This window comes from Exophiala oligosperma (genome assembly GCF_000835515.1).
Source record: "Exophiala oligosperma strain CBS 72588 unplaced genomic scaffold supercont1.9, whole genome shotgun sequence".
NCBI lineage: Eukaryota > Fungi > Ascomycota > Eurotiomycetes > Chaetothyriales > Herpotrichiellaceae > Exophiala > Exophiala oligosperma.
Window position 1 is genome coordinate 689,142 of NW_015622826.1, and position 25,057 is coordinate 714,198.

The 25,057-nt window shown below is 48.9% G+C and overlaps 5 protein-coding genes across 5 annotated transcripts; all 5 read right to left on the reverse strand.

The window, feature by feature from the left end:
- Positions 1 to 259: 259 nt before the first annotated feature.
- PV06_08847 (uncharacterized protein) lies at positions 260 to 1,469 on the reverse strand (the record flags this gene model as incomplete). Its single annotated transcript, XM_016410225.1, has 8 exons — positions 260 to 286; positions 351 to 391; positions 447 to 571; positions 633 to 708; positions 778 to 878; positions 931 to 1,072; positions 1,135 to 1,397; positions 1,450 to 1,469. The coding sequence occupies 8 exons, from the start codon at positions 1,467 to 1,469 to the stop codon at positions 260 to 262; spliced, it is 795 nt and encodes a 264-aa protein (XP_016259247.1).
- Positions 1,470 to 5,671: 4,202 nt separating this feature from the next.
- PV06_08848 (uncharacterized protein) lies at positions 5,672 to 10,095 on the reverse strand (the record flags this gene model as incomplete). The annotated part of the gene is made up of 14 exons (XM_016410226.1): positions 5,672 to 6,193; positions 6,269 to 6,360; positions 6,424 to 6,537; positions 6,601 to 6,832; positions 7,869 to 7,992; positions 8,048 to 8,261; positions 8,315 to 8,635; positions 8,699 to 8,780; positions 8,832 to 8,859; positions 8,908 to 8,947; positions 9,000 to 9,230; positions 9,303 to 9,455; positions 9,524 to 9,854; positions 9,913 to 10,095. 14 exons carry the CDS (start codon positions 10,093 to 10,095, stop codon positions 5,672 to 5,674), a joined length of 2,667 nt encoding a protein of 888 aa, XP_016259248.1.
- Positions 10,096 to 12,903: 2,808 nt separating this feature from the next.
- On the reverse strand, positions 12,904 to 15,816 carry PV06_08849 (uncharacterized protein; the record flags this gene model as incomplete). Its single annotated transcript, XM_016410227.1, has 5 exons — positions 12,904 to 13,993; positions 14,088 to 14,414; positions 14,464 to 14,584; positions 14,694 to 15,556; positions 15,746 to 15,816. The coding sequence occupies 5 exons, from the start codon at positions 15,814 to 15,816 to the stop codon at positions 12,904 to 12,906; spliced, it is 2,472 nt and encodes an 823-aa protein (XP_016259249.1).
- A 668-nt stretch (positions 15,817 to 16,484) lies between these two features.
- On the reverse strand, positions 16,485 to 20,725 carry PV06_08850 (uncharacterized protein; the record flags this gene model as incomplete). Its single annotated transcript, XM_016410228.1, has 16 exons — positions 16,485 to 17,066; positions 17,131 to 17,316; positions 17,379 to 17,506; positions 17,560 to 17,841; positions 17,966 to 18,014; positions 18,084 to 18,234; positions 18,416 to 18,538; positions 18,592 to 18,650; positions 18,760 to 18,941; positions 19,012 to 19,307; positions 19,368 to 19,465; positions 19,518 to 19,651; positions 19,708 to 19,961; positions 20,025 to 20,224; positions 20,290 to 20,368; positions 20,433 to 20,725. The coding sequence occupies 16 exons, from the start codon at positions 20,723 to 20,725 to the stop codon at positions 16,485 to 16,487; spliced, it is 3,096 nt and encodes a 1,031-aa protein (XP_016259250.1).
- A 2,064-nt stretch (positions 20,726 to 22,789) lies between these two features.
- PV06_08851 (uncharacterized protein) lies at positions 22,790 to 23,567 on the reverse strand (the record flags this gene model as incomplete). Its single annotated transcript, XM_016410229.1, has 2 exons — positions 22,790 to 22,970; positions 23,020 to 23,567. 2 exons carry the CDS (start codon positions 23,565 to 23,567, stop codon positions 22,790 to 22,792), a joined length of 729 nt encoding a protein of 242 aa, XP_016259251.1.
- Positions 23,568 to 25,057: the final 1,490 nt, after the last annotated feature.

The following is a 25,057-nucleotide window of genomic DNA, read 5'->3' on the forward strand; positions in this document are numbered from 1 at the left end:
CGAAACTTGTATGTATTGTACTACAGTCGTATTTAATCAAGAGTACTGCCACAGAACCTCACGACAGGCCAAGTACCCCAATTGAGTAGGCGACTTATCTGCGAGAACCGCAACCTCCAAAACTCTCTTTACACCAGTTGCAAGTTCTATATAGCTGCCAAAAATACTGTCTGTAAGCTGTTGCTGTGTGTTCTACACTTTGCCTGGAAAAATTCCGACACAGTGCACTACATGCAGTGAAGGCCTCCGGAGAACCTCCCTACTGACCTGTGTGGCCCCCGTCCACCTAGCTAAAATTAACCTCTGTACGCACAGATGCAAAGAATTGGTTCAAGATTGTATTCACTCACCAGAATAGCAGCTCCACTGATGTACGTTGCTCTGCTCGAAACTGTATGTGAATTAGAAGGACATCGAATATCTGAGCGAAACTGTAATCAACTCACCTAGGAAGGAAGCGACATCGGCTACCTCTTGAGGAGTTCCCAGCCGCTCCATGGGGGTAAATTTCTTACAATACTCCATCGTGAAATCGCGTACTTGCGGGCTGATCAGACCAGTGTCAATGATCCTGATTCGTCGCCGATCTGTCAATCAACGCGCGACTGTGCGAAGAGACAGTTACCACTCACCCTGGGCAAAGCGCATTCACACGGATCCCTTGCCTCGCGAAGGTGGTAGAGTCAGATCTGACCAGTCCTATCACAGCTGTTGCATGCAATCAGCTACTCAGTATGCCCGGCTGGATCATGCAGGCGAGACTTGATACATCCTTACCGTGCTTTGACATGGTGTACGGCGTCGAGTTCGGAAGCCCTATTAAACCACACATCGATGATATATTGACAATGGCCCCTTTGTTACCGGTTCGACCGTCACTGGCTCTAAATCAGTGCGACCACTAGCAGTGGCAAGAAGGAACGTCTTTACTGGGTGGGAAGAGGTTCTTGCGTGAGCATTTGTGCAATCTGCGCTCGCTCACATAGCCATATTGCACGCGCATTGACACTTTCAACAAAGTCGTAATCGTCAAGGCTCAGCTGGGTGATTTCTTTCTGCTTCCCTATTATGCCTGCCCATGCATCATAACACGTGAACAGAATGTCTCAGACGGGCACTTCGTGGAATACTTACCAGCTGAGTTCACTGCATAGTCCAATCTGCCAAACTTGGTAACTGTAAGCTTTATAAGATTGTCAATTGTTTCATTGTCGGTGATGTCCCCAGACTTGCTAACGACGATTGCTTCAGGGTTGATGCCTTTGACACTTTGTACAGTTTCGGCAAGGTGATCATCTTTGAGGTCTGTGATGAGGAGCCGTGTGCACCCATCTCGTACAAATTGTTCGACACAAGCTCTACCAATACCCCCGCCAGCTCCTGTCACAAATGCCACTCTGGTGCAGCTGAAGTCAGTCCAGTTGCATTTGATAGCCTCAAGCCACCTACCCAACTAATGCTAAGCTCATGTTACCAGACCTGGAGCAAGATTCCGACCTGTGTTACAAAAATGACTCTTGCAGGAAAACCATATTGTCTAGAAGAAAATTAGCCTCAGTCATGTAGACCAGTGTGTTACGATCGAGTCCCGGGATCCTGGAGCTGCTCAGCCGAACCCAGGCTATGTGGCACCCTGTAACAGACGACCTGGGGAGTACGAGTGCTGACCAATGGCAGTAGGCTCTGGCCCTCCGATAGAACCGAGAGGCATGCCGGAGACGTTTATCCTTGGCCAAACAACGCCAAATTCTTCATTTTACTGTTTGGAACCCTGCATTAGTTGCTGACCCTATTCTCGCTTCTCAAAGACTGATTGTTGAAGCCCTGAGCATAGTAACACTTCTTCGTTCCCGCAATCAGAGCCTTTTCAAACAACCTTGGCTGATTATCAAGCTTTTGAAGATGGGAGAGTTTGCCAGCCCCGGTGAGGAGATTGGCAAGAGACTTCTGCCTCACGTAGTCGAAAGTCTGGGCATCAATTCCCCACATAAAACTTTCGCCACCTATCACGACGATGGTGATGACTATCGACAGGGATGGTCCGATCTGAATTTCCAGCAGCTCTCGCAGGCAGTTGATTGGACTTCTTGGTGGATCGAGAAGACAGCAGGAAAAAGTACTACCACGGAAGTGGTGGCGTATATGGGCAAAACGGACTTGCGATACGCCTTTTTTACCATCGCGAGCATCAAAACAGGCCATCCGGTAAGAAACAAATTGTGAGTATCGCGCGCATTTTCTGACTTGGTAGATCCTACTTCCTTCTCCGAGAAATTCTCTTGAAGGCCATCTCCATTTGATCAAAGAAACTGGTTGTAAAGACTTCTTCTACAGCTCGGAACGGCGGGGGAAGATACATGAATTAAAGGCACAAGCCAGCCACGTCCGCTTCTGGGAAGTTCCGACAGTGGCCGAGATATTGGCAGAACGATCAGAACCATATCCTTTTACAAAGACATACGATGCTGCCGAACGTGAGCCAGCCATAATCATTCACAGCTCTGGCTCCACTGGTAAATATTGCTGTCTTGAGTCAAAATCCGAAGTTTAGCTAATCTATGTCTTTCTTCATTGCAGGATTGCCGAAGCTAGTTCCTATGACCAACGGGTATATTGGTGTTCAGGACAAATTTTCACTCATCCCGGAGACAGAGGATTGTCGCAGAGCCGTCTGGACGGTCATGGCACCAGATGAGCGGTCCCTCTGTATCAACCCTCTCTATCATCTAATGGGCCTCTATATGTTTCAAGAGTCGATCTTCCACGGCATTCCTGTTGTTATTGGCCCTGATAGGCCTATCACGGCAGAAATACTTACAGATATTATCACTACCACTAGACCTACGATAGCAATTCTCCCACCGTCCCTGATCGAAGAGCTGAGTCGTTCCGATGAGGGCAAGTCGGCACTCTCATACCTACGAACAACTATCTCAGGTGGAGCGGCACTGTCACCGCTGGTAGCAAAGCGGGTTTCAGAGCTGACACGACTAGCAAGCGTCTACGGAACCAGCGAGATCGGTGTTGTCGCGTGTTTGATACCAAAGTCAAAGGACGACTATAAATATGTTGAGTGGCATCCCGCGTATGGCCTAGCTATGGAACCGATTGGCGATGGCCTTTTTGAGGCCGTCGTATGGCGTAAAGCTAAGAGCGAATTCCATGCAGTATTCCACAGTTTCCCAGAGCTCGAAGAGTATAGAACGCAAGATTTGTTCACGAAGCACCCTTTCAGGGATGGTCTCTGGCTCTATAACGGCCGGAGAGACGACGTAATTGTTCTCAGCAACGGAGAAAAGTTTAATCCTATCAACATGGAGAAGCATGTCGAAGAGCACCCAAGTGTCCACAGAGCTCTCGTCCTCGGACAGGCTAGATTTCAGTCGTCGTTGCTAATTGAACCAAAGTGGGAGATGTGGGACAACCAACAGACTAAGGAAGGTTTTATTGAAAGCATCTGGCCGTATGTTGAAGAAGGCAACAAGCACCTGCCAACCCACGGTCAAGTCATGCAGTCACACATCTGTGTTGCAACCCGAGAAAAACCTTTCAAGTTGACTCCAAAAGGATCCATTCAACGTAAGACTACTCTTTCAAAGTATACCGAGGAGATTGACGAGATTTATACGCGAGGAGAATCTCTCGACGGCCGAAAGTTACCAGAAAACCCTAGTCTAGAACAGATTACCACCTTCATCTTGGAAATTGTCAAGGAAGCGATGCCTGATTTTGCCGTATCAACTACGTCGGACCTTTTCTCAGCAGGACTCGATTCTCTTCAAACTCTTCGACTTGCAACGATGCTCCAAGGCGCGATCGGACAGCTCGATGACACCAGGCGATCTTTCGTCACCGCGGCCAAGCTCTACAATACTCCGACGATAGCCAAGATTGCCGACTTCGTATATGATGTTATCTATGATGACATGGTCAGCAAGGATATGGCTGCCGACATTGACGCAGATTTAGACAGCAAATTGGATGGCCTCATCGATAAATATACGGCAGATCTCCCTCCTTTCATCGACGACATTGTACAGCCACCCTCTAAACACACCGTCATCTTGACCGGCAGTACCGGTTTTCTGGGCACTTACATACTTGACAGACTTCTCCGAGATCCTCGTGTCGCATGCGTATATTGTCTTAATCGATCAGCGGATGCCTTGGCCAGAGCTAAAGAGAGCTTCCAACAGAAAGAACTCTCATTTCCCACCGAAATGAAATCCAGACTCATCTTCTGGCAGGCCAATTTCGGTGAAAATAGATTCGGACTCGATGAAAAGCAGTACACCGAAGTAAGACAAAATGTTGACATCATCATTCACAACGCTTGGAAAGTTGATTTTAATCACTCTCTCGAGTCGTTCGAGCAAACGCACATAGCTGGTGTGAGAAGGCTAGTGGACTTTAGCCATGACAGCCCCCGTCATCCACACTTGGCTTTCATATCTTCCGTCTCGACAATAGGCCGATTCCATAGCAAACATGGCGCGTCTTGTCCAGAGGCCTCGTTACCAAACACAGAAGTTGTTGTTCCTTCGGGCTACGGGCTGTCAAAGTTTGTAGCGGAGCGTATCCTCGACCTCTCCTCTCAGAAATGTGGTATCCCGACCACAATCATCCGGGTAGGTCAAATCGGAGGACCATCATATGGACCAGGATATTGGAACAAGCAAGATTGGGTCCCAATCGTTCTGAAGTCGTCTAAGGAGCTGGCCACAATACCCGACAGCCTCTCATACATGCCAATCGATTGGGTTCCTGTGGTGAGTTGAAGCCCTCCTGAGAGTGCTTATGTATCTTGAACTAAGTCGAAAATTTAGAACCTTGCCGCGAATGCAATTGTTGAGATGATAGAAACACGCCAAAGTACCCAGGCTGACCAGAGGTGTGAGGTTTTCCACTTGATCAACCCCACGCCAACTTCTTGGAGAACTCTCTTACCGGCCATACATCGACATCTCGCCGTCAAGGTTGTCTCTTTCGCCGAATGGGTCAACATGGTCAAAGAAATCCCTATAACCGACGAGGCGATTGTCAACACGCCCGCAGTCAAACTAGTAGATTTTTTGCAAGGTCTGGCGGCACTGTCAGATTGGAAGCAACCGCCTTGGGAGACCATACGGGCCCGGACAGCTAGCCAAACAATGCGCCAGCTACAGCCTGTGGGCGAAGAGTTGATGGATGTATACCTAAGACAATGGAAATTTTGATTGCCAAAAAGCAAGTCGACCTGAGGATGACCAAGACCGCGGGAACACAGCTCCACAGCTTGAACGTTTCAAATAAGAAAGCAGGCGCCAAAACCGTCTACGAATACTACTGAGCACTCTTTCGTTTTGTCAAGTCGGCCACCCTGACTTGAGATTCCGCTGCGGCCGTCCACTTCTCATTTGGTCAAAATACAACCCAGTAATAACTCGGCGAGTAACCCACAAGTAAACTTTTTCGCTCATCAGGTTCCATTTTGTTGTGCAGAGGATCTCCTAAATGCTTCGAGTAACCTACTTGCGATGCTCGGCCGAAGGAAAGGGGCGGCCAGGCACGTGATCTGTAACACTCTCGACAAGAATCGTACAGAGGAGTTTTTGGCTGGAAGCACGGATCTTTCAAAGCAGCAGAAAGCTCTCATGATTGTGTAGTCTCGACATTATCTTTGCGTCAAGCATTACTGTGAATAGACTTTGGCAAGCCAGTCCCAGATCTCAGTCGCCATGAGTCCATATTCTAGGCCTGATTGAGCATCCAGCATACAATCAACATGCACATGGAGAGGACATTCGACATTCGTGATTTCCACGCCAGCCTTGGATAGCTTACATCCAACCTCTTTCACGGGGTCCTGTAGCATCTCAAGTTCTCCCCAAATATTCAACACGTCTTTTGCTGGGAAGCCCGTCCACCAAGACTGGTCTGCCAGGTATGGCTCTGACCAATTATTTCGGTCCTTTGGAAGGACAAACGCGTCGACCATTTGATCCAACAGGGCCGGTGTGCAGATATCAGTCGGCGTATTTACATGAAACGACCTGAACTCGTTTGAGAAACTGACCCAAGGCGAAATCAGGAGCACACCAGCTAAGGGGGTTTCCAGTGACAAAGGCGGCGCCAGGCCTGCGAGTGGGTGCATGATCTCAGAAATTAGGCCCAGAGACATGTTACCACCAGCGGAGTCTCCTCCGATAACCACCTGTTTATGCCTCGTTCAGTACCTGAATTCACGTACGAAGGTGTTGATGAGACTTCATGTGAGAGGTGTACCTACATCAGCTGGCTCAAATCCTCCGGCAAGAACAAATCGCAAGGCTTCCGTTGCCTGTAGAAGTTGGGTTGGGTACTTTTCAACGGTTGAAAGAGCTGATCACGGCTTTTCTCAGACCTGTGGCATTCATACCTTTCCTTCAGGACTTTAATACATACCATATTCCAGGAGTGCTACAACTAGCTTCTCTTCCGTCTTTTCAAATACTTGATCAATACATGCCTTCAGGAAGATGATGTGACCATCGATCGGAGGCATGGCGTAACCGCCCCCTAGCATAGGTTTTGAGCATATCATCTTCTGGCTAGAATTGCTGGAGGTTGAAGTATTCTCACCATGGAAATAAAGTAGCACTTTTGTAGAAGTCCGGTCTCCGAGCCAATGGATTTTTGCATTTTTGCTATTTGGAATCTCCTCGACCGCATGTTTTATATTCAGATCCGTTGCACGAGCCGGGATCATCTTCCCGGTTGGTGGTAGGATGCTCGTCTTCTCGAGTGTCGAGAACAACTCTCGTGATTGATCGTTGCGTATTTTATGCGCCTCCGACCGAGCCATCATGGGCTGCTGAAAATTGATCAATACTGCCTCAGACTCTGAAAAGAATCCGGACAGCGGCAACTATATGTTGGACTGATCGTTGCTTCGATTAGACAGCTAGCTATAGCTGTCTAGGAATAGGATGAATATTAGCTATCACAACTCAAGCCTGAAAATCTTGCTTAAAAGTATGCGGTTTGAAGCACCCGATGCAGCGCTGGAAGTGCTGCATAGCCAGTATCATCGCATTGACATGAGCGAAGCAGCAATGTGCTATCCAAGTAACAGACACCACGCATCCGATTCCTGGTCAGGAGTTGGTGTCGCGCCATAAAAGTGGAGTTGACATTCCTTATTCAAGTAGCCTACCTAGTCCCGCCGCGATAATTCAACTTGATTCAAAGCCACATCCGCAGCCTATACTTTTCCAGCGGGGCTCGTATAAAGCGTTGAAATTCCGGGCTGAAAGGTACATGCCGAATAAATCGGCCCGATCAACAGGGTACATCTCCGAATCGAATGCGAGTAGTCGCAAGAGCGGCACACCGTAAGTTCATATACGTGATGATGTTTATCAAGCATAAGTTACAGGGGGAGGATCAGACTCGAGGGTAGTGATTTTTCCGAGCCAACTATCGTTTGGTCATGACGTCGTAAGATGAGGGTGGAAACAGTAAATGCGAATCTACAATCTTGACCTGTGACCACAAATCCGACTGGAAATGTAGAGCAAGAACTTGCACTCTTTCATGGCGCACATTGGCACTTACAACTTTATTTTCAGATAGTTTTCTCAGACGTAATCCATCCATTCATCCGATAGGCCATCACTTTGTCACAACCTCAACAAAAGTTTTGCGGCAATTCGTACCAGTTGGGTCACCTCAATGGACCCGAGTGTGAAACAGCTACACAAGACCTCTGAAGCTAAGCTTTACCAGCAATCTGCTGAAATCACCTTCTAGCTAAGGTGTGATCAGCAATTCAGGGTTATCAATCAGCCCTTTGAATCGTTTGGGGAGAAGACGCCATCATTCTCGCTTGTCGATTCTTCGGGGTGTACCTCCTTCGCGCTCAACATCATCTTTCTCGAAACCTCGCTAACCATAAGCTCAGAGTAGTTGTGGATGAAAAAGGCCGAGATTATGGAGCATGCGCCCAGAGCAATTCCTGCATACCAGACGTATCTGTACCTGTTGGTCAACTTTCTGATGTCATTAGTTACTTGGAGAAGTATCGTACCGAAATGAATCAGCATAACCTTGTTCCACCGCAATCCCTACGCTTTTCATTATTTCTGGAGTAATACCAGGAACAGCTGTCATGTTGGTCGAGTAGTTAACCAGCAAAGACTCCAGCGAGGACGAAGGTAGCCCCGCCTTGAGAGCAGCCGATTCGATTTTTGCTGGTAATATAGACTTCAACTTAGAAGTCAGGATTGCCACATAGATGGCCGCTATCGTGAGTTAGGACATTGTCAGTAAGGTTGATTGAGACTAGAACGCTTACTAGCCACTGCGGACGACCCGTAACCAAAGGTCCCGAGGATCCCTATGGCCGAGCCAATATCCTCGTCCGGACAGGAAAGAGGAAGAAGGGATCTGGATGCGGATTCAATGATACCGCACGACCCACTAATGAGAGCCACGAACGTCGCGGCTTTAGATGTCTGCCCAGGCTGAACTGATACCATGGCTCCCACAAAGGTAGTCAAAACCACAGCACATGCCACAATAATGTATTTGTGGTAGGGAACGAAGGTCAAAATGACCCCGGCTAACCCCAAACCAAGCAGTGTACATGCAGTTTGGACGGCATTCAATAAGTTAGCTTGCTAGTGCATCAGACTGGATTGTGGACCTACTGCCAACCAGCTTCTGTGATCGGGGCTACCCGGTAGAATACTGTTCACCTGTTGCGGCCAGAGAATTGCGCTCGAGAGAACGACGCAGGACCCAACACCTGCGCAGAGCACCTAGGTTTCGCGTTAGTAGTGATAGTGATTGCTGACAGCTTCGATCAATACCATCGAGAGGAATCCGCGAGCTTTGAATCTGCTAGATCGTTAGTGAAAAGGCTTCAAGCATGAATAGGAAACAGACAGATGCGTAGGTAGTATCTGGTCGCCGGTATACCACATTTCTGACCATATAAGTCTCAAATACCTAAAATGGGTATGAGGATAACGAAATACCGTAAAAGCCAAAAACCATAAGAGTACAAACTCCCACAACAATCATGGCGATAACACGTGCTGATTTCCAAGGATAGAGGTTGCCACCAAGGCTGAGGCCCATAAGAAACAGAAGCAGGCCAGCTGTGAACAGAACAAGTCCCCCAAAATCTGTTCGTTTCAGTTGCTCCCATCGCGATCGGCCTAAGTGCAACAGTTTAAATCCAGGAGGAAAATAGCATAACGTGAAAACTACTAGCGTAAATGCTTTCGACGCAACCATGTCAGTTCCAACTACGTCAAGAAGCGAGACAGGACTCATACCATTTAAGATGAGTGGGAAGTAGAAGACCCATCTCCAATTCCCGTTGGACGCGTTGAGAATCTGGCGCGTCAAGGCTGGGCCGAGACCGTACCCCACCATGGCAGAGATATACACCGCCGAGTTAACCAGGGGCCTCATTTTTTTGGGTATGACTAGACACATGACGGCTTAGTATGCCATGGACAGTGGGGGAAGGAAGTGTAATACGGGGTGGACTAACGTTCGGCAAGCCAGATCGTAAAGCTGCTCTGGACAGCCGCAGCAAGACCCGTGAGGACCTGACCGCCGACTATCGTTCGAGCGCTGTGTGCCGTTCCAGATACAATACAACCAAGAACTGCCAGCGCGTTGGCACCGATCACGAAATATCGACGCCCAAAGATATCAGCCAGGCGACCAAATAATAGCAAACTGACTGAGTAACACAAATTGTAGGCGAGTGGGATCCAGTTTATGGCAATGGATTCACCAAACTCGGCGACAATCTCAGGCGTGGCGTTTGCGGCATATATATATGGTATAATATAAGCATTGTTAGTAACCACTGCACCCTATAGCAGTATAGTCAGCAGAGGAACTTGTCGGTCGTAGAGAAATCAAAAGACTCACAACTAAGAGACCAATGAATCTGGGATTCCGAAAATACTTCGCTGACAGGTCGTTACCCAAGGCAGCGTCGCTAATGTCGAAAGTCTCGGTGTGCACCGCGACATGATCGGTAAGAGAAGCGAGCTGACTATGCTGGGGCTGCTCCGACTCCACGTGGAGTTCTTCTGGCTTGCCGAACACCATGTCTACGAGGCCAAATTTACTCAGAAAACGTCTTCCTGAATGTTGTGAGAGATTTTGTAGTTTACTGGAATTACTAGAAAGTGAGGGAACTAGCCTTCATATAGATGCGGGTCCAGCTTGCTCTATAGCCCCCCAGATTCCCCCCGGACACCACCCACGGGGTGATTGCTGGACAGATAGGGGTATTACACGTGGTAGCAACAACGTACGGGGTGTGCCTGGGACTGACACGCATTGACCCTCGTTCCGGCGATCATGATACTACCTTAGCCTAAGCGTCCCCATTCACGGCTATGTACAAACCAGCACCCGACATCATGAACGCGAAGCAGACGCCCATCTGGTCGCTGATGCTTGGAACCTATCGAGGCCATCGTGTTAATATCGCCAATGAGTCCAGCTTGGAAAACTGTTCATCCTTGTAGCGTCTAACGCCAATGACACAACTTAGAGCACTCTCGGTAGTCTGCTGTCCGAGGCTTATGCATACCTAGAAGTATTAGCAAGTCGCGGTGCAGGTGCCTTGTACCGGAAACTGGTATCAACCGTGGACGTACAAGCGCCACGTTAGGCCTCGGGGGCACGCGTACACGCTGCATTGTTCTATTTGTAACTTCTAGCTACTTGTCGGCAAATAGATCCCGCAGATCACAGCCAAACTGCGTTGAAGTGATTTTAGCCTCTCCCTGTGGGGTGTGGGGGATAATTCATCCCGAATCAGGGGATCTCCAGCCTGATCTGCCTAGCTTTTACCCGTCCACATAGGGTGATCCGTACAGTGTCCTTCCATATGCAAGGAGGATGGTGCCCTGCCAAGCTACTATTTTATCAGTCTGAAGCCTTCGCTTTGACCTTTGCACCTCCATCCTAAGGTTCAGAACAGAGAGGTGAACAATTAAGTATACGGGTCGTTCGGGAAAATGACGGTATTGGCACTTGTCCAATTCTCTATAGCCACGGTAAGCTGTTTTACAAAGTCCATCTATGCAGCGGCTCATAGGTCTTTCTTGCTAGCCAATCTGCCTATTTGTGGCATCCGTGATATACAACGTCTTTTTTCACCCTCTGCGGCACTATCCCGGACCTTGGCTCTCCGCCGCCACCAAGATTCCTTGGTATCGAGCTCTTCTCACAGGGGATCTCTCATTTTATACTCAGCGCATCCATGAGAAATATGGGGACATAGTTCGCATCTCGCCGAATGAGCTCTCATATATAACTGCGGGTGCCTGGAAGGATGTCTACGCGAATCGAGTCAATCATACACTGCTTCCAAAAGACGAGAAGTTTTACCACCCTCCTCCAGGAGGAGCTCACAGTATCCTCACAGCGCCCCATGAAGCTCATTCTCGCATCCGTCGCCTTCTTTCACATGCATTTTCGGAAAAGGCTCTGCGAGATCAGGAATCCTTGATCAAGGTTTACGTGGACCTGCTCGTCCAGCGTCTTCACGAGGAATCGAATTCGAAATCTGCCTCTCTCGATATGGTATCCTGGTACAATTGGACCACTTTCGACATCTTCGGCGATCTCATGTTCGCGGAACCTTTCGGATGCCTTGACTCAGCCTCGTATCATCCTTGGGTCGACCTCCTATTCAAGAGCATCAAGGCACAGACGCTCGCCAATGCTGCCGCGCACCTTGGTATACTGCCACTGCTCAGAAGATTTCCCCCAAAACGTTTGGTGGAGACCAGACTGAAACACATGTCTATGACAACAGAGAAGGTCACCAAGCGGTTGGACTTAAAGACTGACCGAGCGGACTTTATGGGTTTCATTCTGAAGCACAATGACGATGAGTTCGCCATGAGCCTCCCAGAGATCAAATCGACCTCCTTTGGCATCATAATTGCCGGATCTGAAACCACTGCCACCCTCCTTTCCGGCACGACATACTACCTCCTTAAGAATCCTGAGAAATTGGCGAAATTGACCAAAGAAGTCCGAGAGGCTTTCCACTCCGAAGATGAAATCAACCTCACCTCCGTCAATGGCCTCACGTACATGCTTGCAGTATTAGACGAGGGCCTTCGAATGTATCCACCGGTGCCTGTCGGCCTCCCGCGCCGAGTGCCCGAATCCGGCGAGACTATCGTGGGAAACTTCGTTCCCCCCAACGTATGCTCTAACTCTCTGCAACAAACGGGATATGTCTTTTCTAACAGAGTAACATCGATAGACCGTTGTATCGGTAAACCATTGGGCAGCTTACCGTTCACCACGAAACTTTTCGCAGCCAGAGTCCTTCATTCCCGAAAGATGGCTTGACGACACGGACTTCTCTGACAACAAGCGGGTATTCCAGCCGTTCAGCACAGGCCCGCGGGCTTGCATAGGCCGAAAGTAAGCTTGCCTCTCGCCCCCTCGGAAATCCAGACAAGTGACAAAGAAAATTCTAGCTTGGCCTATGTTGAGATGAAACTTATCTTGGCCCGTATCGTTTGGAACTTTGACATGGAGATTGACGCCACAAGTAACGACTGGGCTAACCAGAAGATGTTCATCCTATGGGATAAACCTCCTCTTTTGGTCCGTATGACCTCGAGGCCAGACCTGCAGACACTGAAATATCGCTCGAAGAACAGTGAAAAAGTATGAAGGAATGTGGTGTCTCTGCTACACGAAACAGGTGGCAGCTACGATGAATCTGCCAATACCAGAGCTAAGACGCTGTTTATGTATGTCCTCATTTGCTGGCGATATGTAGGTGAGTTGGCGAAGAATATTTTGATGACGTGTGGCAAGAACATTGAAAACTCTATAAACTGTTTAAAGTATATCATTTCGTCCAGTTAAACCAATTGTTCACATCCAATTCACGCTTTTGCGATAGTCCGACATTGAGGGATGTCGATTGGGTGGTGGACGAGAGGGCCAATAAGGTATTGGCGACACAGGGCCTTCCACAACCTGATCTGAAGGAGCTGCGATAATACCGTTCAACGTATCAACCCCGGAATGGCGCCCGGTTAGGTGGGGAGTGTCACTCGAGTCGAGGGAGGGTATAGGAGCGGGCACTATGTTGGCGTCATCATCTAATATGGCAACGTCCGGCCCATTATCTTGGCTGAGTATGTCGTTGGATATGTGGTCGACGTTGAGAAAATCGTCGTCGAAAAACAGTGGGTCAGTGAGATTCAAGCCGCCCATATCTGTTGGCCATTTTGTGCCCATAGTAGGAAAGGTGCCCAAGCTCCAGTTGTTGGACGTCACGACCGAATCAAGCCCAAACCCGGGATCTCGATCCATAGTGGGCGCCCTGTAATACCTCTTGGTAGTGTTGGAGGTGCTTGTGTTGATCGGCCCGTGGCGGGGGTGCCTGGGGCTTGAGCCTTGGACGCGCTGTCTATGTGCTTGCGGCGGTTGTACGTCGTCCTGCGAAAACGTGCTCTTCCGCTTCAGAGACGTGGGCGAGCCTCGAATTTGACTCATTTGGGAAGTTTGTGGTCCTGAAAAGAGCAATTTTGGCCCTTCAGCCCAGCCAGGGTCTTCGAAAATCTTGTCCAGAACATTGGCCATCCTGTCTGCGGCCTTGTAGATGGAACCCATGCTCCTCATAGCATCTCTCATGGCCTGGAGATAACGAAGTGGGACAGTACGCTCAGCGGGGTCCTGTAAGCTCGCTATACCTGCAATCAGGGCTGTTGCCGCCGTCCCAGCGTGATCCAGGCCAGTGATGAACATCTGGCTACCCTGAAATCTGGAGTAATAATACTTGAAGATCCTCGCGAGCCGGATCGAGTTGTCAAAACACACTTTGCGCGACAGAATGGAGAGCTCGTTGATCTCGGGATACGGAGGTGCATCATCTGACGAAGGCACTCTACTTGCTTCCGGGTGGCCATAATTGGCGAACGGCCGATGTAGCAGAATCAAAAGTGCATAAAACTGTTGACTGTATCATCGAAAGTATCAGCAGCTAGTGCTGTAATTTAGAATGGCGGGGGGTAAGGCCAAGGGAGAAAAGCTCAAAGGGAGTTCTGACTCACTGTAACAAAAGGAAACCCGCAGGCGCGTTCTGAATATTTACCGGTCTCCACTTGAGATGATCCGGAAGGTTTGAATACCACTCGTTGAGTTTTCGATCCAACGCAGCCATCGCGAGGTAAGCCTTCACATCTATCCGGAAAGCACCAACCTCGAAGATTTCGGTCATCCGCCTGGCGAACTCCATTAACTGGAGCAAATACCGATATATTTCCCCATCAAGCGAGTCGAGAGCTTCCGCCATGAGTTCCATACTGCGTGACAGCTGGTTGCTTCCTAGATCAGAGCCCTTGATCACCGTCGGGCGACCCAGGAATAAAGCCCAGTACCTACGCATATCAGTGACTATTTCGAACCCAGGTCCGAAACCGTGCTTACGTATCGTAGGTGACACATGCCCAGAGCACCATATGTCGCACTTGCACGGTGACCTTGGGCAGGTCGATCATCGTGCAGTCAAGGTTTAGTCCTACGTCAATCGCCAGCCGACATGCCATACCTGCAGGAAGAAAGTGTCAGATGACGGAAAGCATGGTCATGTGGTTCCCACATGCATGAATGGGATTACGCATATCAAGTTGCAATCCGAGACCTCGGGATACACTCACCAGAGTACATCCATCCACTGCTGTCCCTTCCGGTAGCATTCTCCAAATCTCCTAGAATCAGCAAGGCCTGGATACTGGGCAGGCCCCCAGGCGACGAAAGTTCGAAATCGACCAAGCGCCGGGCTTCCCTCTGGATTTTGGTCTCCTTGCCCGATCCTAGGAGATCGCTGACTAGGGGCAGACTAGTATCAGCGAAGCGCATCCCCATGGCGAGGAGGGTAAGGTGTAGGAAGGCGCTGTAATGAGTATTCTGTCTTTGCCTCATGTCGTTCAAGAATGCTTCTTTGTGGACAACGAACAGAACGCTATTGTAGTATGTCCAGTACAGGTCCAGAAGATAGTCTTGCGTCTGTTGAGGAATGTCTCTTAGCGCAAAGAGACCATATCTCTCCTGGTCCCGACACTCCAGAGAGCGAGGCCAGGTGCTCATGGCGGAGTAGATATGGAAGTTAGTAGTCGGTCCAAAGTATCGGAGCCTTCCAGTCAAGTCATCGTAGGTCCAGTGACCCTGAGTGGAAAGTATATGGGCCAGAATTCCATCACTAGATGCCGTTGAAAGTGGGCTACCGCTGGAACACACAGATTGCACGCGAGGATGCTGCATCTCGTCGGATTCAAATGTTACGCTTTCAGTAGGAACAATGTGTGCGTCAGGGGCGAACCCAGTCTCGACTGCCTCACTATTCTCGGTCGTCGAAGGCGGGGTCCTTTGTGCCGTTCCTTTCAGCTGATTCTGCTCGTTTGATCCGTTCGATTTGAGATTCCGGTCGGCAGTTGGTTGTTGTAAGCCTTGTTTGCGCAGCAGATCCTCTAGGGTCTTCATGCGATCTGCAAGTGATTCCATATGGGCTTTTATAACCGGCCTTGGAGTTGATTAGTTACACTGGCACTGGCAATTTTGAGAAGTCACAACCTTCTTCGTCGGTCATCTTGTATGATACACGCCGTGTCGTTTGCTCGACAGTGGTCGCAGGCAGTGGCTCCCTCTTGTATCACACACTAATCCAGGCATGGTTATGAGCTGACGGTGACCATATGAATGCTGGACTTACCCTGCTTCTGCGAGCACGGCATGCTGCACAAGCCACTGAAGTTCGAGACCGCTGCCTGGGTCGTCCACCATTGTTGTCGCTGGCGTTCCTGTTCTCTGAAGGTGGGGGCGCGGGCATCTTGGATATTTCATTCGGATTAAAATCATCTACAATCAGGTGCCTGAGTTGCTTCTGCGGTGATCAGAAATCATTCAGCACAGAGCGTCAGCTCAAGCAGTCGAGCTTTCGAAGATTCCGAAATCGTGAGGCGAAGATTTTGCTCCAGGTTGGGGAACCCCGCGTATGGGGTACGACTGCGCCTCGATCCTCATGAGGAACTTAGTCAGTGCTGGTGCTGTTGAAGGGACGTTTTTGATTGCGTGGAAGTAACTGACTCATGCGAATCTGGGGCCGGGTCCACTTTGTGAGATGGGAGCAACGCCAAAAAGCTCTACCACATTGGACCAGAACCGGCTAAGAGGACTGACTACTCCGTAGCCTCGGAAAGACTAAGACTGCCCAAGCCGCCAGGGCCCCAGATTGAGCTGTTACTTCGCTAAATGGAAACCTTTATCCGCCCCACGCGTACGTGAATGGCGATAACGACTGGTCAAAGTTACGACACCGAGACGAAGCTTGTTGGGACATTATTATCTGCACAAAACCTGATCATAATTTTCACAAAGCTGAGCGCTCATGCTAAGGAAAGGAGTTGGCCACGGAGGGCAGAGGGCAGAGTCATGTCCATAATGGACAAGAATCAAGGAATCGCCTTGTTTTGTCGGAGACGGTCAAACACTGTCCACCAGGTTTGTCGAAGGTCTGAAGTTTCGTGGAATCCAGCATTTCGGCTCTTGGTGAGGTCCAGCGCCCGATCAAAACAGAGCTCTGACATAATATGCTGTTGGTAGTGTCCTTTACCTTCGTTTAACTCATTGTGTATTAGATTATTTCTCAGCCTGTTCTTCCTGACGAGTTCACTCCACGCTGAGAGATTCGACTTGAGGTAGTATCGTGGCTGAAGATAGTTCTCCACCGGCGGTGTGCCCTTGAGCCCAAACCATTCGCAAATAACTGGCCAGCGCTGGGCCCAGGTCGTTGCTGTATCGCTGTCGGCGATATTGAAGGACTCGCCTCCGGTTCTTTTTGGGTGCAGTGACGCCCAAATGCTGAACTTTGCCACGATATCCTGGGAGCTGTCGTTAGATTTGGTGTTCCAAGCTTCCCATGAACCCGGAAAGGAACAGTCTTGGCCTGCTCCCTCGACTGCAGCAAAGAGGCTTAGATAAACGGCGAGTGTCTGCGCGAGGCAATATGTATTACCATTAGGTACAAACCCAGGCTACAGTTGTGGTAAGTCACTCTCATTCTTCTGGAAGATTCAAGCTCACGAGGATTCCACATACAATCACATCCGGGCGGACATCACACCATGTCCATTTGCGTCCTTGGGACAGAGACCTCAAGCGGTCAAGAAGATGGTAGTAGAACATCTGTGCTGCATAAGGCTGAGGGATGCGGGGCAACGACTCCTTCAGAGGCAATTCGCCCGAGAAAGGAAACAAATCTTTGCCCAAGTGAACTCCGTAGGCCTCTTGAGGAGTCAGAATATCATCGATGCTCAAGATATGGAACAGTCTTTATTTGGACTAACCTTGGTACCGCTAGGAAGAACAACGAACAAAAGTTTTTCCGAAAGCCTGTCAACTGCATTGATTGTCCGCTCTAGCATCCGAGTGTTGACCGTGCTTTCGATATTGGGGTCCGTAGAGTGGCGATACGCTGCAACCTGGTATTAGCCAATATGCGATGTGGGACGTGACTGTCCTACAAACCGTAGAAGTAAATGTCCGTCACATCTTCGATGTCTCTTATCTTGCTCTTCATCTGGCTCTCAAGCTCTTCCTGGCTAGCACTATTGAGGTCCACGCCACTGACCAGTCTGAGACTGTCGTTGATTGGCCACAAAGTGTCTTGGAAGATAATCGGTCTGTTTGTGACGGCGCTGACCTTAGAGAATATTCCCTTCTGAGGGTAGCCCCGGAGTAGTTGATTCACGATCGCCCATCCAGTGATGCCTGAGGCCCCTAAAACCAAGGCGTGACGGCCTTTTGACCCTGACATTCTGTCCAACACGGCCCTCGAGGAAAGTCGAGGAATGTGGTAAGCCGGTCGTTACAGAAGTTGAAGCAACTGGGGAAGGGACTGACAGTGATAATCAGGTGCTTTTGGAAGATATACCAGAACATGGCAGCGCGAAATTCAACCTGTCACCCTCGGAAAGTCTGGACTGTAGGTATTCTTGTCAGTAGCTTCGGACCCATGCCTACGACGCAATGGACCTAGTCGAACAGCCTACTCTTAGCCTATGAAGAAGGTCCAGCCAGGTGTATTTGCGTCGGGAATGAAATTTGAACATGACAAGCATTTCAAAGTAAGTGGCTTCGGATATGTCAGAGATCCCGTTCGTAGAGCCGTAGGCACCCACTGGTTCATCACGACAATGAGGACTATTTGTAGGTCAAGAGTCAGATAACATCATGGAGGCATTGAAATCATCCCGGCCTCATAATTCATTTTACCCTTCTCAACTGTGAATTGTAGATTACGTCTAGTCATGGCTCTTCCTCGCCGCCTGTTTATACCACATAATCTCTCTGTTTGTCAAGTCCGTCCACCAACCCCATATACCATGTGATGTCTTTGCCATTCACATCCCGCTGAGTGAAGCCGTTACCTAGCCAATTCCAGCGATTCGTGCTTCTGTAGGTGATATCGAAGTCTTCGGGCCGAAGAGAAGAGATGAGCTCCATGCTGTAAGGTGATTAGGACAGCTACTTTTCCCATTATACTGACAGTTCACCTACTATTGTGCTCTTGTACCACAATACAACATGACCTTGCCGTCTATCTTTCCACCTTTCATCTGTGAAGAGAATTAAGAAGTCAACACAATAGCTATGAAAAATAAATGAGGTACGAACATGATTCGTAACGAAAGTGCCAGGTATAAAGGCAACAAGGATTTAGCTTACCCAACTCCGACATGGCTCGCTCCAAACCATACGTTTGTGCCACAGGTCAGCATGCTCTCCGTACTCGTCCACCACCTTCCTCTTGGGTGTGAAACTCTTGAGTCTCTGAAGCTGCATTTTCTCGATCCACTGAATATGATATCTCGACATGAATTCAATCATAGGAAGAACGCTGCCTTGGCCTATCATCCCGCCCCTGTCAGCGCTCTGACTAGAGCCATTTCGAAACGCGTAAAATCTAGGCTGACTTACCGGTGGGACCATATGGCCCATAGAAAGTCAGGTAGTTCGGCATCTCGGGGGCCGCAACCCCAAGATATCCCAACGGCTTCTCCGCGTATATATCCTGGAGATTCTTTCCATTCGCAATGATGGGGAACCGGGGAACCCAAGTCGTGTCGAATCCTGTTGCGAAGATGATTGCATCAACTTGCTGCTCATTACCTTCAGGGTCCATGAAGCCTTTCTCTGTAAGCTCCGTCAAGGCTTCAGCCAAATAGATTTTGACGTTGTTCGAAATCAAAGCTTCGAGGTAGCCGTTGCCGGGTCTAGTAAATCTGGGTAAGTATATCGCACAAGCTGTTGTTAAGAAATGTAGTACAGCTCACGTTGGTCGACGACATCCTACTGGAAAGGTCTTCGGTATCAAGGTCTCAATTAGGTCCGGCCGCGATGATAGCTTTCGCTTCATGTCAGATAATGCGAACTGGACATTTTTGTTAACAATACACCCGTTAAGGAATTGACATAGTTCTCACTTTGTTCGCTGCCTCTAGCGCTGGAGTGTTTTTATGCACTAGCATAAAGTCGCTCATCTCATACTCGATAGCCTTGCGATATTTCAGATACCAGGCAGGGTCTCCAGAGAACTTCTTTTTCATTTCGTTAGAGTCTGGAGTGTGTTTGATTAGCGCAGAGACCAGTTCGTGTGCTCAGTTAGCTACGCACATTCAAAGTTTCCTCCATTTGGCCCTGCATGTGCCTGGGCATAGCCGGCCGTCATCCAAGTTGGAGTCCTGATCCAGGTATACAGTTTTTCAATCTCAGGTTGTAAATTAGTGATTAGTTGAATTCCACTGGACCCAGTTCCCACGACAGCAACACGCTTTCCTTTCAGATCGAGATCGCGAGGGTATGCTGCAGTGTGCGCCTTTGTGCCTTGAAAGCGATCAATACCTTTCACGTCAGGCCATTTCCAGTAGCTAGAACAAGAATTGTTAGATATCTGCGGACCATTTATATGCCGGGAACGATGTAATCCTCACTTCAATATACCCCCAGCGTTGATGAAGACGTCACAATGATCCTTAAAGGACCTTCCGTGGGTAACATCAGTTACATCGACCGTCCATTGACCGGCGTCTTCATCCCATTCAGCCTTATCTACGGTGTGCTGGAGCTTGAAATACTTTCTTAGTCCATACTTATGAGTGATGTCAACGAAGTATTGTAGGATCTCGGGCGCCTAGACTCATAGTTAGAGGAAACAAAGGGTGATATTCCCGTTCGGTATCTTGGTTTGTATCATACTTCAGAATAGTATTTCGACCAAACCTTTGGCTCCCACGTGAACTGATAGGTCACGCTTGGGATGTCACAAGCGCAGCCACTTAAGACCTCGTCAGACGGGGCTAGGCCTAGTGTCGAGGAGCAATGTCCTGACTATTACTCACGGATAGACATTTTCCACCCAAGTCCCCCCAACCTCATGATTCTTATCGTATATTGTAAGCTCAACATTTTCAAGTACATCTTGCGCAAACTTCGCAAAATTAACGCCTGCAGCTCCAGCTCCGACGACGATCACACGGAGGGGTCTCTTAACTCCTGAGGGAGTTTCATCGATTTGATAGCCGGTGTCCGATGTGTTCACCCAGCCGTAGAGATTTGGTCGCAACCGGGAGGGAGGGTCGAAGTCGTAAGGTGGCGTGGAATCTGACATAGAAGACTCTTGTATAGACCCCATGCTTGCGGTTGCTGCTAGAGATGTGTATAAACGTGAATACGGAAGAAAATTGGGAATAAGAGCGTTATGCTATTTGTATTTCGTGTTTGAGTTCCAGGAACAAATACGCGCATTTAAAGGACATGATGGAAATCAATCGCATCCCTGAGCTCAAAGTGGATCTTAGTGACCATGGCCGCACTCGCATGGTGCAAGGGCAGTAGCACGCCTTGTGGTCTATGGATACGCCGATACAGTGACCGGAGAAGGAAACCAGTTTTGCCTATGTAGCCGCCTATGTCCGGCCTATGGCGCGAGGGCTCCACAATGCCGCCCCACCACTATTCTGCGGCGAGGGGAGGACTCGGCCTCGGTCAATTCCTTGACAGGGTCCTTCCCTTGTTCAGCAGGTTGTATTCCCTCTGAGATGGTGTAGTACCGTCGTTTCAGTCGTGAATCAATGGCCTCGTACGTCGAACCAAGAATCCCTCAGTTTGCAGACCTTCCTCTGCAAAAATCACATCCTCCATATTCGGCATGGGGCGTCTGGGGAGAGGCTGACCAGCTTGGATGTCTGAATCATCTAACCCCAGATGTGGTGCTGAATGCAGCTCGTGAGATCCGCACAGGCAAGACTGTTGGCCTCAGCTGGGAGCTCAACCAAATGCGGATCCCACCCTGGTACAGGATCAAGCTGCAGCACAAGTTGATTAGCCTCGCTGACTGTATCAATGTTCGTTGGAATGCTCAAATTCAAATAGTAACTGATCTAACAAGCCTTTGTTCCACAGGACGACGAGGTGCATTTCAACACGCAGTCGAGCTCGCAGTGGGATGGCTTTCGGCACTGGTGCTTTTCAGATGGCCGCTTTTACAACGGTATCACGCAGGAGGAAGTTAGGTCGGGGAAATCATCACGCCTTGGTATTCACGGTAGGTATGAACATCACTTGCGCTGAAACGTGGTACAACTCTGACGAGCAAGCTAGAATGGACAAAGAAAGGTATCGTAGGGAGGGGAGTGCTCATAGATTATTATGCGTACGCCAAAGAGCGAGGCATTCAATATGATCCTTGGAGCTTTCACAAAATTTCGCTATCGACTATTCGATCCATTGCCGAAGAGAAAAACATTGAGTTCCAGCCAGGGGATATCCTTTTTCTTCGGACAGGTGAGTGTGATAGCCATGATGATGGTAGCTTTGATAATCTCTAACGGGCATAATGCTTTAACAGGCTACATCAAGCGGTACGAAGCCACGTCGGACGAGGATTTGGAACGAATTATGAAGAGCCCCGAGACTAGATACCCAGGCATGGAAGGCTCAGTCGAAAGTCTGGAATGGCTTTGGAACTCTCGTTTCGCGGCCGTCGCCGGGGATGGTCCTGGCTTCGAGGCTTGGTGTAGGTTTTCTAGGCCCTGCTTGTATCTCAGTCAGTGCACACTGACTCTTCTCCTAGGTGGAGGCGCAGGCGAAGTAGGAGAGTCTGCTGGAGATGAGTTCTACAGAATGCACGAAACACTTCTCTCGGGTTTCGGCATGCCCATAGGAGAGCTTTTCGACCTGGAAGAGCTAGCGCGGCTCTGCAGTGAGCATTCACGATGGACTTTCTTTGTCACAAGTCAGCCATTGAAAGTTGTTGGAGGTGTCGGGAGCCCACCAAATGCAATTGCAATTTTTTAAGGTATTGAACAGTCTGATATATCATGGCAATCGACAAGCGAATAAGCTCTGGTCCTTGCAAAAAACAAGATGACGCTCAGAATAACTACAGGGAGTCTACTTTAGACTGTGTCTCGTGAAGACCGTGCTAGTCGAAAGACAAATGTTGACCCCAAGCAAATCAAGCACCAATACTTACGACGACTTTCCGATCTATCTGAACCAAAAGTGGTTTGTAGTGGCCTGAATTCCTATCTCTGACTAGCTCCGCAATATCGATCTTGCTTGATGCGCCGAAGCACCTAGTGTGTTGGGCTTTGAGCGTTGAAACTTAACTCTCGTGATGCAGATGTATCTTCATTGGAATCCTCCATCAATACTAATGACCTGTACAATGTGTAAGTCGGATTGAGCAGAGGAGTCAGATTGTAAACAATACCGATGAGGTGATGTACCGGGCTTCATCACTTAATAAGAAAGTAATGACCCGCGCGACGTCTGAAGGCACGGCAATGCGACCTAGTGGAATTCGGGGGGCGAAAGTCTCTGTCAGGTCATCCTTCGAACCCATGCTACTTGATAGCTCTGTGTAGAGAATGCCACTGAAGAAGAATCAGCAAACCACGTATTTGTTCTCGGGGGAATACTTACGGAGCGACCGCATTTACCCTGATATTGCGTTTGCCAACTTCCTGCCCAACACTCTTCGTGAAACCGATCACTCCCCATTTGCTGGCAGAGTAGGACGAGAAGGAAGGTATCCCTTGCAGGCCAGCTACACTGGAAGCATTCACAATTGAACCAGAATCTTTCATATAACGCAGCTCGGAGATAACCGAGTTTTTCACGCCATCAAGGTTCACCCTCAATAGATCATTCCATTGTTCATCAGTCACAGTGTCAAGCGGATAGACACCCAAAAATCCGGCCATGTTAACAGCTCCATCAAGTCGACCCCATTGCTTGGCCACGTAGCATATGGCATCGTCAAGTCCCTTGCTATTCTTCACATCGCATTGGATAGAATAGCCCTTACCACCTAGGTTCTTGACTTTCTCTAGAGTCTCGTCTGGCTTCCTCAAATCGATCAAACCAACTCGAGCCCCCTGTCTGGCTAGATTCAAGGCGACTTCTCGCCCAATACCAGCAGCTGCTCCCGTTACCACAAAGCTTCTATCTTGAAGGTCTGAGTAGGACATGTCGGTACCCTGAACGAACTAGGGACTTGGTTGCTACGTTTGCAGAAGTGTTAAATCAACTCACTTTGAAAGCATTCTTCTTTCACGTAGGAGAGTTATTTAGAGTTCGAGCTACGCTATCATTTTCGGGACATGTAGCCAATATACTCTCCGAAGCGGGCATAAAGAAAATCTCGAGTGCTGTTTGTTATCCGTGCCCGCCTAGCCTATGAATAATTAACTGGTGGAGCAGGTTGGTTGCAGATTCGGAATACTGATCATTTCAATATAGTGAACTCAAGAGGTTGGAACATTCTATATCAGTTGTGCCTTTCTCAAGACTTATCTTGTGAAGTATAGCCGGAGGAGAACAGTGGCAGGATGATTGTCTCATGAACATGAACCCCGAGAGAGCGCGCTGTCTAGTCAGTTCAGGTATTTCAACATAATTCAACACACTATTGAAGCAACTTGATGAACATCTGAGATCCATATCTCCACTGGTCCACCCTTTGCTCGACGTCTAGCACCATGTCAGCAACAAGGCCTCTTAAGTGAGATTCCATTGTCTGCAGAAGTCGCTATCGGGGAGAACATCGCAAAGCTTCAATCGATGCTTGTTAAATGCCAACATACTGTGTTTATGATTCGGCACCCCTTGTCCTGCAGGCTAAGACGTGGTCAATTCTTGCAAATCAGTGTTAATTCATTCAACTCTGCGACTGTGGACCTTTCAATTCCAGGTTCTCAGAACGTTATCTCTATTGTCTAGCCGGTCCGTAATGCTTTTCGGGGAGCCGGATTCGGGAAACCTCATCTCCGACAGTTATTACCATTCGAGGTTATGGATATCGTCTTCCCTCTCGGCTCTCAGATGATTGGCAGGCTTGAACAAAGGTTCGTTGATAATCAAAGACGAAGCACAGAGCCGAAGGAAATCATATGATCAGCGGCGCTCCCCATCTTGGCCATATACATCTGCCCTTCCGCTGCTCGGTACTATACCAGCTTTCAATATCGATGAAATCGTGTTCTGCCATTCTCCCCAAACCTCGGGCTACGATCTAGAGCACAGATACAACATGACATCAGTGTTTCAGTTCATATCTGACATCCACGCCATCTCGTGGCGTTTTTGGACTGTTGGATGCTTTGGTACTGTAAGTAGGATCACACCTTTGAAGGCCCATGTCTGAATTTGGGAGATTTTGTTAGCAATAATCGCCCACATTGTGTACAACCTCTATCTGCACCCGCTGTCCGGGTATCCAGGTCCCTTACTATGGCGAGCTTCGCTGCTGCCGTATCTCTGCAGTTTGGTTCGCGGCGATATCAGCTATAATTGCAAGAGTTTCCATGAGAAGTACGGAGATGTCGTCCGGACATCCCCTAACGAGCTCTCGTACCGCAATGTCCAAGCATGGAAAGATATTTACGCAAACCGTCCTGGACACACGCTTCTTCCTAAAGAGGTTAACTTTTACACTCCGCCCAAAGTTGCGCACAATATC